The 20,635-nt window shown below is 36.2% G+C and overlaps 2 protein-coding genes and 1 long non-coding RNA gene across 3 annotated transcripts; 2 read left to right on the top strand and 1 right to left on the bottom strand.

Annotated features, from left to right (window-relative positions):
- Nucleotides 1-1,853: 1,853 nt before the first annotated feature.
- On the bottom strand, nt 1,854-2,362 carry LOC149256004 (uncharacterized). The gene is made up of 2 exons (XR_016265513.1): nt 2,107-2,362; nt 1,854-2,019 (listed from the first exon to the last, which is right to left on the bottom strand). It is a non-coding gene; the product is annotated as an uncharacterized LOC149256004 (long non-coding RNA).
- A 468-nt stretch (nt 2,363-2,830) lies between these two features.
- Nucleotides 2,831-5,545, top strand: LOC149256005 (uncharacterized). Its single transcript, XM_089455178.1, has 3 exons — nt 2,831-4,181; nt 4,392-4,809; nt 5,350-5,545. The coding sequence occupies exons 1-3, from the start codon at nt 2,831-2,833 to the stop codon at nt 5,543-5,545; spliced, it is 1,965 nt and encodes a 654-aa protein (XP_089311304.1).
- Nucleotides 5,546-6,637: 1,092 nt separating this feature from the next.
- On the top strand, nt 6,638-8,125 carry LOC149256006 (uncharacterized). The gene is made up of 2 exons (XM_089455179.1): nt 6,638-7,124; nt 8,043-8,125. Exons 1-2 carry the CDS (start codon nt 6,638-6,640, stop codon nt 8,123-8,125), a joined length of 570 nt encoding a protein of 189 aa, XP_089311305.1.
- The last annotated feature ends 12,510 nt before the right edge of the window (nt 8,126-20,635 follow it).

Raw genomic sequence — 20,635 nt, forward strand, 5'->3', positions numbered from 1 at the left:
TTTCATTGGCAATGACCTTTGTGTCTTCAAGGCATATATTGTGGTTTGTCTTACCTCCATGCTCAGCTAAAGCTGAAGAATGGGTTCTTTCCTTACAGATATTTGCACTACGCTCTTTGAGCCTGATCCTGATTGACCTACTTGTTTCCCCAATATAGTGTTATCCACAAGCACAGTTGATAATATAAACACCTTTCCGCTCGAGCTGCTCTTGGTTGTCCTTGACCGATTTCATTCATTGTTTAATAGTAGTCAAGCGCTTGAATGAAGTTTTGATATCTTTCTTTCTGAGAATTTTGGATTGTTTGTCAGTAACACCATGAATATACGGAAGGTAGGCATTAGTAGTGGGGGGGTTATTTGATTTGTATTTTTTGTTTCTGGATTTGGCTTTCTGAATGGCCTTGAAGATGTCTTTATTATTGTATCCTAGGTTAGAAAATGTTCTTCTTAAGTAGGTAATCTCTTCCTCGATGTGGCTCTCATATGATATTCTACGTGCTCTAGTGAAGAGGGTTTGAAGAACACCCATTTTTTGAGCTAGGTGGTGGTGTGAATGAGCACGGAGATAATTATCAGTATGTGCCTTTTTCCTGAAAATTTTGTGACCTATGGAACCATCCTTGTTTCTTATGAGGAGGATGTCAAGGAATGGTATGAAATTATTCTCCTCAATCTCTATTGTGAACTTGATGTCATCAGACATGCTATTGACATGGTTTAAAAAGTTTTTAAGTTCATCATCCCCATGAGGCTAGTCAACACTGGTGTCATCCACAAACCTGACCCAAAACTTAGGTTTTAATGGTTAGGTTTCAAGAGCCTTCTTTTCAAATTTTTCCATGAAGAGATTGGCTACAATAGGTGAAAGAGGTGATCTGATGCAGGAGCATCCAGCTCCGAGGAGACTAATGACTATTGACGACTCACGGGAGAACAGAAACAAGTCAGAGGCTACAGGATTGGGTGGACAGACCACCGAGTTGGTTATTGTTTTTTTTTAACTATTGTTTTATTTCCTTTTATCTCATAGCATTTTAGATTACAAAGTTGTTTAGGCCCAGGAAGGGAAAACTGTTTAGTTAAGTTTTTGTTAAAGAATAACTAAAATGACAGTTAGAATTCAGGTAGAGAAGTTTATCAATTAGTTATGTATCCATGTAGATTAAAAAGGAAAATAAACATTTGTACAGGGACTTCTTCCCTTCATGAAAAGCAAAAGAAATAGAAACGAGAACAAGAAACCCTCTGTACAGAACTACTGTTATTTTATCTGAGATAATCTATTGCTAACGACTCTTTTCATTATTATGCACATCACTGTTACTGTGTATTACTGTATCTAAAAGCAAATTAAAATAGGAGAAATTGTTGAAATGCAAGAGCGTTATAGACTTTGAATCAAGACCATAATATTACCAGAACCAGCCTACAAAACGAGACAGAGTAAGGCGGTCACAGCACAGCGTATGAGCAAGGCGGATTTATTAACAGCATAAAGTTGCAGAACAAATACAAGAACGAGAGCGTTACAGGCATTCAAGGAAAGTCAGAATGCAACTGTGATAACCAGAACCCGTATGCCAAGCACGAGGAGAACGAGGTCTCGCAAAGTCCATATACAAGATTACAAAAAAGGTACCAAACCAACCATACTGTGTCCATTTAACTTAAATTAAATATTTCATAGTCATTGTGTACAGTAAGGACGAAAGCCTTACAACTTCATGTAACAAACCCCGACATCGCCGTAAAGAAACACAAGTTCCAAACCCTTGCTATATGACAACCATCGACTGACACAAAAGAGCAGAGTACAGAGATTGCAAACGCCGGCAGAAGGCACGGCCAAATCATAACAACCCAAACAAACTAAGATCTACAGCCACGGTCATAGTAAACACACTACAGGCAACTGTAACAGGAATAGACCCTACCCGTTTGCAAAGGGTACGAGGCCTGGAAAGATGTGAAGACTGCACAGCTCGGAACCCTCGTGAGCCAGCCCTCGGTTCAAACCTGTACACAGAAGCAACGAGAGGTTAGAACCACCAACAACATACAGAAAACGAAGGAACAGACAAATGCAAGCGTGAAGGAACTCACCCACAGGTCGACGGAGAGCTGTCGAGGCAGAAACCCATTCCATAAACTGTAAACGGCACAGAACCTGTAAGTGTCGATAAAAGACAACCAAACCGGGTGAATCATAGTACGAAAGTTTACCTTCAAGGGCGGGAAGAGATTGGAAGAGCGGCAGCTTCAAGGACGCAGCTACCTGTACAAAGAATATAGCTCAGTGACAGAGAATGCAAACACTTATACAGTGAACCCACAAGACATAAAGCAGCTTACCATAACTTCAGAACAGAAACCTTGAGCTATACAGGCCCACACAAATCGACAGACAGCATCGAAGACAGAGGAATAGCTCCTCAACAGAAACTGCAAGCAGTGTAGCCATTGACCGAATGTAGAGTTCATCTGCTAGATGTCACAGTGACCAGGGTTCGAAACCGGAAGCATCGCCACAGGATTACAGAAAGAGCAGCGGCCGAGTGATAGGCGGAAATGAGCCAAAGGCAAGACCTGAGGGTTTAACAAAGGCGGGAGTTGACGGAACCAGCCGGTAACTAAACCCTTAAACCGGCAGAGGTGTGAATTAATGAGCCTTGGGTTGAGGGCCGGGTAAATCGCGGGAGTTTTGTCCGCACATAAAGTGACCACCGGGCCTAAGGTGAGACCACGTGGTCTCACGTGACTGTGTGTCCGCGTCACCAAGGGCTGGGCCATCAAAAGTGGTATCAGAGCAGGTTTTGAGTAAAGGAAAATGGAGCTTGGCAGAAGAGGAAGAGGAAGAGGAAGAGTCCGGAGGGTAGCAGAAGAGGGACTCCGTGAGGAGATCCGTATCTTGCGAGAACATTTAGAAGAAATAGAGGCTGGGGGAAGAAGAAACCCGGCAGATAACAGTGATGAAGATGAGGCAGAGCCAGAGGAGGAATTAGAAGGAGTGACACCAGAATTTAGACTGTTGAAGTCGGTTTTGTTGTCGAGTCACAAGCCAAAACATGAGCTGTCAACTTATGATGGAAGTCTGTCCGCAGACGTGTTGTTGGATTGGCTAAGTGAAGTCAACAAATATTTCGAATTCGAGGAAACCAGTGAGGATAAACAGGTGAAGTTCGCCGCCACCAAACTGAAGGGACATGCGTCCTTGTGGTGGGACAGCATTCAGGCGGAGCGGAGGAGGCTTAACAAACAGCCTATAAAGAAATGGTCTAGAATGGAGGCCAAACTGAAAGAGAAATTCCTGCCGAAGGATTACCAGATTATGCTGTACCGGCAGGTACAGAACTTGAAACAAAGGGGAATGACTGTTAAAGAATTTACAGAGGAATTTTATAAGTTGAATTTACGAGCAGGATATGTGGAAGACACCCCGGAGAAAACAGCCAGATTTGTGAATGGCTTAAGGGGGGAAATCTTGGATGAAATTGGTATCCTTTCACCCCGGACATTGGATGAAGCCTATCAGTTTGTGCTGAAGGCAGAAGAAAAAATTAACCGGAAGCAAAATGCCAGAAGAGGAGGTGGAACTGGCAGGGGGAAAGGTAAGATGTTTGGAAGAGGCCGAGGTGCAGGTTCAGGTGAAGAAAGCAGCAGCTCTAAATCTGCTGGAGCAGCAGAAAAATACAATAGCACTAGAGGAGGACGACCACCTCAGCGGGGGCGAGGATATGGTCGGGGCAGGGGAGCTGTCCAGTGCTATCGCTGTCACAAATGGGGACACAAGTCGTATGAATGTCCTGAAGGTGAACCAGCAGGTGGAAGAGGAGCTTATGTTGCTCAGCCAGAGGATGCTGAGGCAACACCTCAAGAAGCGGAAAATGCACCTGAGACAGGTGAAGCCTTGGTGTTGAATAAAGTGCTGTTGAAACCAGCAAAGGAGGTTGCAGAACCAGATCAACGGAAAGCGTTGTTTCGCACTGTCTGCAAGTCGCGAGGCAAATGTTGTAAACTGATCATAGATAGTGGGAGTACTGACAATTTAGTAGCTGTGGAGATGGTAGAAAAACTGGGATTAAAGAAGTTAAAACATCCCACTCCCTACAAAGTATCATGGCTGCAAAAAGGGCATCAACTGTTAGTTGACGAACAGTGTGAGGTGGAGTTTCAGATTGGTAAGTACAAGGACAAAATCCTTTGTCATGTCATGCCAATGGATGTCTGTCACCTACTGTTGGGGCAACCTTGGCAGTTTGATAGAAGTGCAGTTCATGACGGGAAAACGAATTGCTATAAGTTTGTGAAAGATGGGATCAAGCATACGCTTGTACCCATCAAGGAGGAAAATACAGCAGAAGCTAGTGGAGTGAAAGCACTGCTGTTAGGCGGAAAAGAGTTTATAAGACAGATTGAGGACAGCGAGATAAATTTTGCTGTCATAAGGAGACCAAAGACAGTGGTACTTCATACACAGGTTTTGGATTTACTTGAAGAAGTACAGAAGCTACTGCAGGATTTTGGGGATATTGTGGTAGATGATCTTCCAGATGAATTACCACCAAGGAGAGGTATTAGTCACTATATCGACTTTATACCAGGAGCAAGCCTACCGAATAAGGCAGCTTACCGCATGAGTCCCAAGGACCATGAAGAAATCAGGAAACAGGTCCAGGAGTTGTTGGACAAAGGTTTGATTCGGGAGAGCATGAGCCCATGTGCAGTACCAACTGTTTTGGCTCCAAAGAAAGGAGGAGAGTGGAGAATGTGTACAGATTCCAGGGCTATTAACAAAATTACTGTTAGGTACAGGTTTCCCTTACCTAGGATGGACGATATGATGGACTGCTTGAGTGGGGCAGCTTATTTTTCGAAGATTGATTTGAAAAGTGGATATCACCAGATCCGGATTCGGGAAGGAGATGAGTGGAAGACAGCTTTCAAGACAAACGAAGGCTTATATGAGTGGCTGGTGATGCCATTTGGGTTGAGCAACTCTCCCAGCACATTCATGCGTTTGATGAATGAAGTACTGAAAGAATTTAACGAAAATGAATTGAAGATGGATCCAGAAAAGGTGGCAGCTATAGTTAGCTGGCCTTCTCCAAAAAGCTTGTTTGAAGTCCGCAGTTTCCATGGACTAGCCAGCTTTTACAGAAAATTTATCAGGAATTTCAGCGAGATTTGCGCACCTATGCTGGACACAATTAAGAAGGTAAATTAGCCTTTTCACTGGACTGAAGCAGCAAAAAGTAGTTTTCAAACTCTGAAAAAGAAGATTACAGAGAGACCGATATTGAGACTACCTGATTTCAACAAACTTTTTCAAGTTCGTTGTGATGCCAGTGGGACAGCCATTGGGGCAGTCCTTAGCCAGGAGGACAGACCGGTCGCCTATTTCAGTGAAAAGCTAAATGAAAGCAGGCAAAAATACTCAACCTACGACAAGGAGTTTTACGCCGTTGTGCAGGCTTTGAAACATTGGAGACATTACCTGTTAGGTAACGAGTTTGTCTTATACTCTGACAATTCTACGTTATAGTACATTATGCAACAGCACAAATTGAATCATAAACATGCAGCTTGGGTTGAGTATTTGCAAAGTTTCACGTTTGTACTGAAACACATTAGCGGACAATCAAATAAAGTAGCAGATGCACTCAGTAGGAGGACGTTTCTTCTCCAGGAAAGCACGATGCAGATTTTGGGATTTGAACACCTAAAATAGCTGTATCCGACCGACACTGAGTTTATGGAAGCCTATGAGGCTTGCCAAAACCCGCTGTTACGAAATGACAGCAAGTGGCTAGACTATAATCTACAGGAAGGATTGCTGTTCAAAGGAGGGCAGTTATGCATACCCAACTGTTCTATGCGGGAAAATATTGTACAGGAAAAGCACAGTGGAGGACTGGCTGGACACTTTGGTATAGACAAAACGATTGCTCAGGTACGACATTTCTATTTCTGGCCGAAATTGCAGCGGGATGTGCAGAGGTACGTGAGCAGATGTAAAGTGTGTCAACTAGCAAAGGGTCACAGTCAAAATACTGGTCTTTATTCGCCATTGCCGATTCCAAGCCGACCATGGGATTCAGTGAGCATGGACTTCGTTCTGGGTTTGCCGAAGACACAACGAGGTTTCGATTTAGTAATGGTTGTAGTTGACTGATTTTCAAAAATGGCACATTTTGTACCGTGTAAGAAAACCAGCGATGCTACTTATATAGCGCATCTTTTCTTTAATGAAATCGTTCGGTTGCATGGACTCCCGAAATCCATTGTCTCTGACAGGGATGTCAAATTTACTGGTCACTTTTGGAGAACTCTGTGGAAAAAGTTAGATACTCAATTGCAGTTCAGCTCCGCTTACCACCCGCAGACTGATGGTCAGACGGAGGTAGTGAACAGAAGCCTAGGAAACTTACTTCGAAGTTTAAAAGGGGAAAATTCCCGAACGCGGGACCGTGTACTTGCTCAAGCAGAGTTCGCGTACAACGGTTCACCGAACCGCAGCACCGGGTACAGTCCGTTCCAGATTTTGTACGGCATGAATCCGTGAGGAGTGCATGAATTGCGAGATTTGGGGAAACTTGAGAAACGGAGCGCTGATGGGGAAGAATTCGCTCAAGCTATGAGCAACTTGCACGAACAAGTCAAGCTGAAATTGCAGGACAGCAGCCAAAAATATAAACAACGAGCTGACACAAAGCGTCGGGAAGTACAATTTAATGTTGGGGATGAAGTACTTGCATACTTACGTAAGGAGAGGTTTCCAAAACGGGAGTACAATAAATTGAAATTCAAGAAGATCGGTCCCTGCAAAATTGTCCGAAAGTTTTCTGCGAACGCTTACGAGATACAGTTGCCACCTGGAATTGGGATTTCTCCAATTTTTAACGTGGCAGATCTGTTTCCCTATGTCGCTGGTTCGGAGAATGATGCAGCAGCAACAATGCCACAGAACACCAACCATGGAGAAGACACTTGGATGAGACAGTTGCCAACAGCACCACCCCTTGAGGTCGAAAGAATTCTGGATACGCAGGTAGCTAGACGCACACGCAGGAAAGAGTATCTGCGATATTTAGTCAAGTGGAAGAACCGTCCAATAGAGGACAGTTCGTGGCTCAACTCAACGCAGATACAAAAGGCGGGCTATTCTATTGACGACCTCATGGAACGGAGCCATGACTTTTTGCCACCCCGGGAGCCTGATGCAGGAGCATCCAGCTCCAAGGAGACTAATGACTATTGACGACTCACGGGAGAACAGAAACAAGTTAGAGGCTACAGGATTGGGTGGACAGACCACCGAGTTGGTTATTGTTTTTTTTTAACTATTGTTTTATTTCCTTTTATCTCATAGCATTTTAGATTACAAAGTTGTTTAGGCCCAGGAAGGGAAAACTGTTTAGTTAAGTTTTTGTTAAAGAATAACTAAAATGACAGTTAGAATTCAGGTAGAGAAGTTTATCAATTAGTTATGTATCCATGTAGATTAAAAAGGAAAATAAACATTTGTACAGGGACTTCTTCCCTTCATGAAAAGCAAAAGAAATAGAAACGAGAACAAGAAACCCTCTGTACAGAACTACTGTTATTTTATCTGAGATAATCTATTGCTAACGACTCTTTTCATTATTATGCACATCACTGTTACTGTGTATTACTGTATCTAAAAGCAAATTAAAATAGGAGAAATTGTTGAAATGCAAGAGCGTTACAGACTTTGAATCAAGACCATAATATTACCAGAACCAGCCTACAAAATGAGACAGAGTAAGGCGGTCACAGCACAGCGTATGAGCAAGGCGGATTTATTAACAGCATAAAGTTGCAGAACAAATACAAGAACGAGAGCGTTACAGGCATTCAAGGAAAGTCAGAATGCAACTGTGATAACCAGAACCCGTATGCCAAGCACGAGGAGAACGAGGTCTCGCAAAGTCCATATACAAGATTACAAAAAAGGTACCAAACCAACCATACTGTGTCCATTTAACTTAAATTAAATATTTCATAGTCATTGTGTACAGTAAGGACGAAAGCCTTACAACTTCATGTAACAAACCCCGACATCGCCGTAAAGAAACACAAGTTCCAAACCCTTGCTATATGACAACCATCGACTGACACAAAAGAGCAGAGTACAGAGATTGCAAACGCCGGCAGAAGGCACGGCCAAACCCTAACAACCCAAACAAACTAAGATCTACAGCCACGGTCATAGTAAACACACTACAGGCAACTGTAACAGGAATAGACCCTACCCGTTTGCAAAGGGTACGAGGCCTGGAAAGATGTGAAGACTGCACAGCTCGGAACCCTTGTGAGCCAGCCCTCGGTTCAAACCTGTACACAGAAGCAACGAGAGGTTAGAACCACCAACAGCATACAACAAACGAAGGAACAGACAAATGCAAGCGTGAAGGAACTCACCCACAGGTCGACGGAGAGCTGTCGAGGCAGAAACCCATTCCATAAACTGTAAACGGCACAGAACCTGTAAGTGTCGATAAAAGACAACCAAACCGGGTGAATCATAGTACGAAAGTTTACCTTCAAGGGCGGGAAGAGATTGGAAGAGCGGCAGCTTCAAGGACGCAGCTACCTGTACAAAGAATATAGCTCAGTGACAGAGAATGCAAACACTTATACAGTGAACCCACAAGACATAAAGCAGCTTACCATAACTTCAGAACAGAAACCCTGAGCTATACAGGCCCACACAAATCGACAGACAGCATCGAAGACAGAGGAATAGCTCCTCAACAGAAACTGCAAGCAGTGTAGCCATTGACCGAATGTAGAGTTCATCTGCTGGATGTCACAGTGACCAGGGTTCGAAACCGGAAGCATCGCCACAGGATTACAGAAAGAGCAGCGGCCGAGTGATAGGCGGAAATGAGCCAAAGGCAAGACCTGAGGGTTTAACAAAGGCGGGAGTTGACGGAACCAGCCGGTAACTAAACCCTTAAACCGACAGAGGTGTGAATTAATGAGCCTTGGGTTGAGGGCCGGGTAAACCGCGGGAGTTTTGTCCGCACATAAAGTGACCACCGGGCCTGAGGTGAGACCACGTGGTCTCACGTGACTGTGTGTCCACGTCACCAAGGGCTGGGCCATCATGATCCCATAGCCACTCCTGAAGTTTGCTCAAAGATTTCCCCTTGGAAGGTGAAGAAAGTGGACCGTAGACAAATTTCAGCCAACTTTGCAGTTTGGGGGTCTACCACCTCTTTTACCACTTGTATTGCTTCATCTAAGGGAATCTTGGTGAAGAGTTGGACCACATCAAAACTGACAATTTTATCGCCCAGGTCTAGCTTAGCATGTTTAATGAATTCAACATATTGGTTGGAGTCTTTGATGTAAGAGCTAGTTTTACCAACCAGAGGTGCTAAATTGCTCGCAACATACTTTGCTAATTCGTATGTGGGTGATCCTATAGTATTGACTATAGGTCTCAAGGGGACATATTTTTTATGAATTTTGGGGGCTCCATAAATACGAGGGGTAATTTCACTGTCAGGGGTAAGGCACTTTTTTAGTTTCTCATCTAGATTGGCTTCTTTAATGGCTTTTTTGACCAATCTTGTAATTTTAGAGATGGGGTTTTTCTCTAGTTTTTTGTAGCTACCACTATTGTATAAATGGTCTTTCATTTTGTTTATGTAATCCCCATGATTCATTACTACAGTGGCACCTCCTTTGTCATCCTTTAGAATGACAATGTCATTATTATTCCTCAGATTTTTTAGGGCTTTAAGTTGTTCATGGTTTAGATTTCTTTTAGGTGGTCTGGCTTTCCTTAGGACGACAACGCACTCTTGTCTGACAAGTTCTTTATCTTCATCATTGAGAGCCTTGATTCCATCTTCAAGACTGCAAATAATTTCTTCGTTAGGGATTCGTTTAGGGGCAAGGGAAAAATTGAGACCTTTGTCAAGGACTTCAGTTTCTTCCTTTTTCAGTTCATAACAGGAAATATTTATAAGTTTTCTATTGTTAATAGAGTTATTGTGATGAATGTTTTTTATTGTTTTTTTATCAGATGTGATGGTTGTATTAATATCTATATTTTCGACCATAATATTGGTTCTTATTTTATTATTATCTAGTGTATTATTCTTTTTATTATGTTCAATCATATTTAATGTATTAATGTTATCATCGTATTTCTTATCTACGCCTATGGTTTTATTATCTAAATTATTATCTACGCTAATGTTTTTTGTAACTATTTTATTGTCATCTAAACCTAATTTATTTTGAATTCTGTTATCATTTGTTTCATACCTACCATCTAATTCATTAAATGTATTGTTTGACGATTTGTCTTGTATTACTTTTGTTCCAGCGTTTTCACTGTTGATGACAGCGTTCGACCGTATTTCAGTCCTAATGATGATTCACTGTTGATGACAGTGTTCGACCGTATTTCAGTCCTAATGATGAGTCTTGGTCTAGACTCGAAACGTCGACGAATTAAAGATGAAGACTATGGAATATCCGAATTCAGTTTCTCATTAAAATATAATTATTAATATACAATTAATAATGAATATTTAATCTACTTAATTTAGAATGTTTCAAGAATTTTGGAGAATACTGAATTTATTTATACTTTCAAACTTTATACAAAATAATTAATATGTAGTTATAATTAATAATTAATAATAATCAATAATTTTTTAATTAACGAATTAACTATTAATTAATAATTAAGTAAGTATTAATATTTAATTATTATTTAAATATTAATAATTAAAAATGTTTATATACTTTAAAAAATAGTAATCTCGAGGTTATTATTATTGTTATCTTAAATAATATTAATCAAATTGTTTATTAGTTAATTAACTATTAATATCAATTATTAATTAATCACTTATTACTAATTTTTCATTAATAATTAATTTATATACATTGGAATTTAAATATAAATTGATGGTCGTTGTTGTTGTTCAAGAGATGTGTATTATAAACTCTACTAATTAAAACCCATAAATTATTTAATAATAATAACAATGTTATTATTATTTATAATAATGCTACTAATAATAAACCTAATACATTAATATTATAAACCTAAGGGATTAAATAATAATTAATAGATCAATAATTAGTTAGTTATAAATAATTAATAAGGAAATTTAATATTCAACTATTAATATTTAAGTAACCGCTTAAATAGAGAGAAATGTAGAGATATAATTTCAACTAATGACTATATTTGAACAATAATATTTAAATTATGATATTATTTTATTAATATATTAAAAACAAATATTATTAACTAACGACTATATTAAACAACTAGCTTTTGAAAAATAATATTTAAATAATGGTATTAGTTTATTAGTTTATTAAAAAAATGTTAATCGGTAATGGCTATATTTTTTTTGTTAACCTTGGGAGGACCCTTCATTTTTTATTTATAAATGGAAAATTTACACCACATATATGAGATAGGTGGCCTCAACTTGCCCGATGGGAAACCAAGTTTTTCTGGCCACCTATCCTCGTTATAAGCCATCCAAAAACAATAAAGTTTAAGGCTTTTTAACCAAGCTAAGTATGTCTCAGTTTCATGACAAGATGTTAGTGTAAAGTAAATGTTACCCACATAAAACAAAAAGAAACCAGATTAACTAACTATTCCTGTTGCTCTTCCGATGTCGATTCCACTGGTGTCAGTTCCTTGATAGATTCTCTAGGAATCTCTGTTAATTCAATGATGCATGGGATGTGCCTTTGGATTCTATCGAGACGGATGTCCTACTTATGGAGCTGGAATTAGGTTCGCTGCAAATCTTGTTTGTAATTTGGCATATCTTATAGGGACAAAGCCATCCCCAACAGGCTTTTCATAAGCCAATAGAGATCGACAATCTTCTTAAATTGAGTTATTCTTCCTCTGGTATTCCTAGGATCTGGGACTAAGGTCCTCCAGTTCTCTATCTCCTCCTTTGTCTCACTGTTTTTCTTAATTTATTCCTCCCATTCTTCCAGCAGATTACGGATGCCTACATTCGTTCCCTCCCGGTATGCCGCAGCGTCTTCACTAATGAGGTGTTCAACAGACTTCCTTCCTCTACACAGTTCTGAGGTGCTTGGATCTTTGGCCTTTGCAGGCTCCCTCCCACGTCTGCCGCGACCTCTTCCTCTCACACGACGAGCCATCTCCACTCTGTTCAAGACCTATTCACAGGAAAGAGGTGTTAACCTCTGGCTTTGAATCTTATTGTCGGCGTTCTCCTTAATCCTTTTCCTAGCCCAATTACTCTAGGAGCAGGTCACAAGTTGGGTGACAGCCCAGTCGGAAGACGAGGCGAGTCTACTTATCCGGTCATGCTTCTCCCTTCTCCCTTCCTAGTGCTGCTCATACCTTGAATGGTTGGCGGTCCCCTCTCTCCGCCATGCAAGACTCCCCATGCTTAAGTAATCCTTCCCATTCCCCTCTGCCTAGTCAACCTGCACTGATCCTCTACCCATCCCCAGTACCCAGCCTCTCCTGTTCCGCCCGAGTTAACATGCTAGGTCACAATGCAGCTCTCAGGAGTGGCTTCCTAGCCACTGGCCAGGTCAATACTCGGATGCCTTATAGCCAAGACGCAGAACCAGATAACAGCCATGCAATGCCTGCAATGCTTTCCCCAACAAGTCCCCCAATTCCCCTCCCCAGGTTTCTCCCAATCCCTCCAGCAAGAAACAAACCATGTTTCCATTGCAAGAGGGTTGTAGGGCCAAGATACATAACCGTTCTCACTCCGCAAATTTCGTCGATGGTACCAGCGCCTCCCTGCTCTAATGCTCCAAATCCAAATTCCGCAAACAACAATACAATTACCATTCCCCTGTCTTACCTTAACTGTTGTGCCTCCCTCCTTGTCCTTGTCGTTCCTGCCACCTTTCCCACCACCCTTGCATGTATTCATGTGAAGGGCCACTGCACCCATCGCCTTGAGCGTGTGAGGGGCAGTGGATGGTACCTTTGCTTTACTCCTCATAACGACTATATTAAACGGCTAGTTTTTGAAAAATAATATTTAAATAATGATATTAGTTTATTAATTTATTAAAAAGTATTAATAAGTAACAACTATATTAGTAAAACCAAATGTTACCAGTTTTCGAAAAATAATATGTAAATTATGATATTAGTTTATTAATTTATTAAAAGCAAATATTAATAAGTAACTTCTATATTAAACAACTAGTTTTTGAACAATAATATTTAAATTAATTTATTAAAAAAAATCAAAGTCAAACTCTACACAAGGAGGGAAGTCAAAAATTAAAAAAAAGAGTCAAGACCCTAATCTAGACAAGATCATTTAATAAATAAAATAATTAATGGAAATAAAATAAACTAAATTAAAAATAATTAATGGAAAAATAAAAAAAATAAAACAAAAATATACACAAGTCAAAAGAAATATATAAATAAATAAACTATATATATATATACAAAAAAAATCAATAAATAAAATATGGGGCCGAGGCCCATTAAACAAATAACAAAAATACTAAAAGGAGTTAAGAACAAATATGATGATAAAATACATAGAAAAACATGAAGGGTCAAGAAAATAAACTCTAATGAAAAGTAAATCAACAACCAATACTATAAAAAGGATGTCAATACCTACATAGGTATTGACGTCCTTTTTATAGTATTGGTTGATGTAGGTATTGACGTCCTTTTTATAGTATTGGTTGTTGATTTATTTTTCATTAGAGTTTATTTTCTTGATCCTTCATACTTTTTATGTATTTTATCATCTTATTCGTTCTTAACTCCTTTTAGTATTTTTGTTATTTGTTTAATGGGCCTCAGCCCCATATTTTATTGTTGACCCTGTTTTATTTATTGATTACTTTTCTTTGAATATATATATATATATATATATATATATATATATATATATATATATACATATATATATATGTATATATATACGTATATATATACGTATACATATATATATACGTATATATATATATATATATATATATATATATATATATATATATATATATATATATATATACGTATATATATATATACATATATATGTATATATATGTATATATGTATACATACATACATACATACATACATACATATATATATTGACTTGTGTATATTTTTGTTTTATTTTATTTATTTTTCTATTATTTATTTTTAATTTAGTTTATTTTATTTCAATTAATTATTTTATTTATTAAATGATCTTGTTTCGATTAGGGTCTTGACTCGTTTTTATAATTTTTTACTTCCCTCCTTGTTTAGAGTTTGACTTTGATTTTTTATTTTTTAATAAATTAATTTAAATATTATTTTTCAAAAAAAAGTTGTTTAAAATAGCAGTTACGTATTAATATTTGTTTTTAATAAATTAATAAACTAATATCATAATTTACATATTATTTTCGAAAACTAGTAATATTTGATTTTATTAATATAGCCATTACTTATTAATATTTTTTTAATAAATTAATAAACTAATATCATTATTTAAATATTATTTTTCAAAAACTAGTCGTTTAATATAGCCGTTACCTATTAATATTTTTTAATAAACTAATATCATTATTTAAATATTATTTTTCAAAAACTAGCCGTTTAATATAGCACATACTTAATAATATTTGTTTTTAATATATTAATAAATTAATATCATAATTTAAATATTATTGTTCAAATATAGTCGTTACTTGAAATTATGTCTCTACATTGCTCTCTATTTAAGCCTTTGCCATGGTCTCTCTCTTCTTCTGGTCCTCATGATGAACCACACTTGTTGGTTCGAAATGCGTCTGCCAAAAATTTCTCTTATGTGATTTCTACCGAAAAACTTTACTTAACTCATTATGTTTCATAGAAGCGTGAATACAGATATTAATATTTATTTAGTTAATAATTAAAGTATATTAATAAATATTAATCAAGCTAATAAGTAATTAATATTTAATTATTAATAATTAAGTTGTTATATACCTTGAGTTTTTAATATTAATCCCAAGATGGTTATTATTATTATTATTATTTAATTATTCATTAATATTTAATAAGGTTTATATATTTTGGGTTTTTAATATTAATCCAAGGATATTATTATTATAATTACGTCGTAAGGCGTTCCCTCTGAGAAAGACATCCTAAATGCCACCTTGCACCATTATGCATCGTGAGATCTGTTCTTAGAGAATTGAACCATTCTTAGCCATTGGATGATGTCATACCCATCTCACGAGTCTGACCTGACGAAGCCATAACCGTCTCACAGTTAATTAACAGGCATCGTTCTTGCAACTCTCGTCGATTCAATTACTATTCTCTGCTTCTGATATGTTTGCTTCATTCTTTCCACTACCATATATTCTACATAAACAATTTTAGTTCATTCAATATATCGTTTTATTATATAAAAATAGTTGATAGGCCTCGAACATCAGCCATGGCTACGGCCTGCAGGAATCCCCACCATCTACTGGAAATATGATAACAATTCTAAGTATTGATGGAGGAGTCTGAGGGAATATTCCAGCAACTATCCTTAATTTCTTGGAAGCAAAGCTTCAGGTATTAATTAATCTAGCCCACGTTCAACTTGGAAAAGATTAGATTAGGTTTCATTATATAGATTAGATTAGGTTTCAATAACAGAATATATGGTATTATTACATATGAAAAAGTGTCTTAAATATATGGTATTATTACATATGAAAAAGTGTCTTGTCTGGTACAACACTAGATACATGGGATTGCATTTCAACTAGTCTTGCGTTTGTATGAATTTGATGGTTAAGCCACTTCTTTCTAAATGGTACCAATAATGAAACTCAAGCCACTTCTTTCAGAATGGTACCAATAATGAAACTCATGTGATCTTTCCATGAACTAAATTTGTAGTACTTTACAATTTCATGTTTCTTTGCTTCTATTTATGAATTTCTCTTCTATGGATGTTTCTAGAATAAATATTTTTAATTTTTAAATATTATATTATTATTATTATTATTATAAAATTTACATGACCATGGAATGTATTAAGAATTTCAATCAATCAACTTGCATTTGAATTTTCCATATTGCATTCACAAATATACAACCTGAAAACATTTGATGGTGTTCACATATATCATTAATATATATCATGCAAACCTACAAATATTAGATGGTGTTCACAGATATCATTAATATATACGCTGCAAACATGCAACACTATTCACACATATCCTTAATATGTATCCTTTACATTTACGACCTATCATGCAAACCTACAAATATTAGATGGTGTTCACGGATATCATTAATATATACGCTGCAAACATGCAACACTATTCACACATATCCTTAATATATATCCTTTACATTTACGACCTTAGTTATTATTCCTTAACAGTGTTCACACATATCCTTAATATATATCATTTACATTTACGGCCTTAGTTATTATTTCTTTTACAACCTTAGTTATGCTCGCCAAAATCAATCAACTATTTATATTGAAACTTCCATGGATTCATAAAAGGCATACCACTAAAGTTCATTTTCTTTTCTAAATTTAAACTTTCAAGGATTCATAGTATCATTTTTCCAAACTTCCATTGGAAAACAAGTGTATATTTTTTTAATCTAGTTCATTTGGGAAAAATAAGTGTACATTTTTGTATGTAGTTAAACAAGTGTACATTGTTCAAAGTACGCTTTAATCCATAAGCAAAATCCTTGTTTCAAGGCAACATTTATTCCAGAAGCAAAATAAATGAGTTGCAAATGGGTATCTTGATGGAGTTCAGCTACATACATTCGCTTTGACGATATAAATCAATTTCAGTATGCACGAAATAACTTTACTTTGAGATTATAAAACAAAGAAACTTACTTTGAAGTTATAAATCTATTTCAATATGTCAAAAACTCTGCAAATGTTTTTCTTAAAATAAATTCTTCAAAGATGTGAAGATGTCAAAAATTGCAGAGTTACATAAACAAGTGGAAAATTCCTCCCTTAATCTAAGTCCTTGTTTGGTTTCTTCTTTGTTTTACACATTGAGTTTGAGCATGCTCATGGTGAAACTCTAGTTGACAAATTGAGTTTGATCATAGTGAAGAAGAGCACTGAATTTGACTATTTTGAAACATTGAGTTTGACCATAACTATACTATATCCATATTGAAAGATTGAGTTTGACCATAACTAGACTATGATTATATTGAAACATTAAGTTTCACCATGACCATAGTGAAACATGTATTGGTCACCTTATTTGGTCCTTGTCTAGCTTAATCTTAAAGTTTTTGTTTGAGTTCTTCTTTGGTTGATGCATGGAGTTTGAGCATGATCATAGTAAAACTATTTTTGAGCATGATCATAGTGAAATCCTTATTTGGGTTCTTCTTTGGTTGACACATTGAGTTTAATAATTATCATAGTGAAACTATTTGGGTTCATTGGTTGACTCATTGAGTTTGAGCATGATCACAGTGAAAATGTTTTGGTTTTGGTTTGGTTGGCACAATTGAATTGGAGGATGATAATAATGAAACTCTTTGTTGAAAATAGAGTTTGATCACAGAGAGAATGAGCATTATGTTTGATGATGACCATATTGAAACAATGTGTCTGACCATGACCATATTGGAGAACTTATTTGCTCCTTGGCTAGATTATTTTTTAGTGAAAATGTTTGGGTTTTGGTTTAGTTGGCACAACTGAATTTGAGGATGATCATAATGCAACTCTTGGTTGAAAAATAGAGTTGATCACAGTGAGAATGAGAATTAATTTTGATGATGACCATATTGACACAATGTGTTTGACCATGACCATATTGGAGAACTTATTTGCTTCTTGGCTTGATTATACTTTAGTTGTTTTTAAATTTTAGAAAAGCTCTCATTTAAACATAATGAAAGGAACAACTTGCAAATATTTGACAACAACTCACTATCAGACCCGCTTGAAATAAAGTGTTAAGGCACCTACCCCAGGATTGGGTTCCAATAATTCGCATTAAGGCACCTAACTCGGGAATTGTTTCCACTAATTCGACGGTGAGGAAGTTAGGTCATGAGGGGGATGCTTCTAGTTCCAGAAGGAGCCAGAGGGAACACAACCTCATGTCCAGGTGGGTCTTGTCCCTCTTATTAAGGCACTTGTCCCGAGAATTGTTTCCACTAATTCGAAGGGTGAGGAACCGTTAGGTGATGAGGGGGATGCTTCTAGTTCCGGAAGGAGCTAGAGGGAGCACAACCTCATGTTCAGGTGGGTCTTGTCCAGCTTATTTTTAGTTAAAACATTCCAAAAGTGAATAAATGTTTATGTTTTATTTTTACATAGTGGGAAAATTTATCATAACTTTATGACTCAGTTGTTAAAGAGTAGTGAAGGAAATTATCACTGGTTATTATGTGGGAATGCCAAATGACTCATCATTGTTATTGAAGGAAAGCCACTTCACTTGGAATTACCCACTTGTGATTTGTAAAGTGGAAGCCTTTTACTCCCACTAGATGCCTCTAGGTCTTAGACCTTTAATATATTTATTTAAGTCTAAAGAATATAAGCTCATGGCCAAGAAAAAGTAATTTTAAGGCATACTCCACTCCAAGCTCAATAATGAAGCGAAAAACTTGTTTGGTCCTTGTTTTCAATATTTTTTGGGACATATTCAATTAAATTACAATATATTGAAATGCCACCTTGTACCATTCTGCATCATGATATTTTTTGTTAGACGATTGAACCATTCTTAGCCATCGGATGATGTCATAACTGTCTCACAAGTCGGACCTACCATAACCATCTCACAGTTATTTAACGGGCATCGTATATACTTGCTATGAAATATGGTTTAGGTTTTATTTATTTTATGACTGGGAAACTACCTTAATTGTTTCTTCCCTTCTCAAAATGCTAATGCAATGAATCTTCATCTTGTACGTCTTGCAACTCCCATCGATTCAATTACTATTCTCTTCTTATGACGCTTTTTCTTCATTCTTTCCAGTGAAATATATTCAGCATAAATATTTTTAGTTCATTCAATATATATTTTGTTTATATAAAAATATTTGATAGGCCTCAAACATCAGCCATGGCTATGGCCTGCATGAATCCCCACCATCCCCTGGAAATATGATAACAATTCTAAGTATTGACAGAGGAGTCTGAGGGAATATTCCAGCAATTATCCTTGATTTTTGGGAGGCAAAGCTTCAGGTATTAATTAATCTAGCCCACGTTCAACTTGGAAAATATTAGATTAGGTTTCAATAACATAGTATATGGTATTATTACATATGAAAAAGTGTCTTGTAACAATTTATAATAAATAGTTGATGGTCTAGACATAAGGATAACTGATTATTTCAACGTGATTACCGGGACCTGGAGGATGAGGATTGAAACATAAATCAGTATGACTGAACGCGTATATTCTTGTATTGCAGCTAACATTTCCATTTACATTATGAATAATTATTAATCATAAAGGAAGTTTTGTTTCATAACATGAGTATAAGCTTGTTATAGTTAGGCTTAATTATTAATCATAAGGGAAGTTTTGTTTCTTAATATGAGTATAAGCATGTTATAGTTAGGTTTAATTATTAATTGTAAGGGAAGTTTTGTTTCATAATATGAGTATAAGCTTCTTATAGTTAGGCTTTTTATGAGTATAAGGGAATTTGTAATTTTATAATGTTTATTTTTTTTTTAAATGTAAAAATGAATTTAGTGATTTAAAAATCTTTAAAAATTAATAATATAAAGGTGTAGTTTAATAAAGTGATTTTTTTTCATAAAATTTGGTGATATTATTTCTAATGAAATTGTTAATTTTTGTAATTTAACATATATTTTTAAATATAAAAATAGATTTAGTTGTTAGAAATGTTTCTTAAAAATAGATTTAGTTGTTTGAAAAGTTTTTTATTTGGTTCAAATTGTCACAAATGTGTGTGTAGTTTTTTAACTTACCGTGAAGTGTTGTTTATGGTTAGAAATAACCATCTTATTAACTCCAAGTTAGTTAATGATCTTTGATGGAAAGATCATTATAAATTCGGATCGAATAAAAAGGTATCTGATTTTCCATCCTTTGGGGCATTAAGTCTTTGATAAATTAGAAGATCCCTCTATTGGATTAAAAATGATTTCTTATAATTTATTAGTTTTATGTTTTAATCCACTCATAATTATTAATTTTTTAATATAATTTTATTTAATTTGTTTAAATAATAAAATATTAAACATTAAATTATATTATATTACAATATCTTTACTATATTAATATTATTATCATTATCGTTATTATTATTATGTAATTTTAAGGTCATGACCAAGCCATGGGGGATTCACTAGGGGAGTAATACCATACCACGTGGGTTCATATTGGGGGATATATATTGAGGAAAAACCGACATAATATATTGCAGGATATATAGCGGGTAAAGGGTTTTTATATTATTAGGCATAAAAAATGGAGCTCAAAGTTAATGAAAAAATATAAAAGGGTATAAAAATGTTAATGAAAAATGGATACTTACAATATCTACTGAATTTATGTGTTAAGGGTATAAAAATGTTAATGAAAAATGGATACTTACAAT

This window comes from Pinus tabuliformis, chromosome 7 (genome assembly GCF_031772625.1).
Source record: "Pinus tabuliformis cultivar Carrire ecotype Pingquan chromosome 7, CPIR1, whole genome shotgun sequence".
NCBI classification, from domain to species: Eukaryota; Viridiplantae; Streptophyta; class Pinopsida; order Pinales; family Pinaceae; genus Pinus; species Pinus tabuliformis.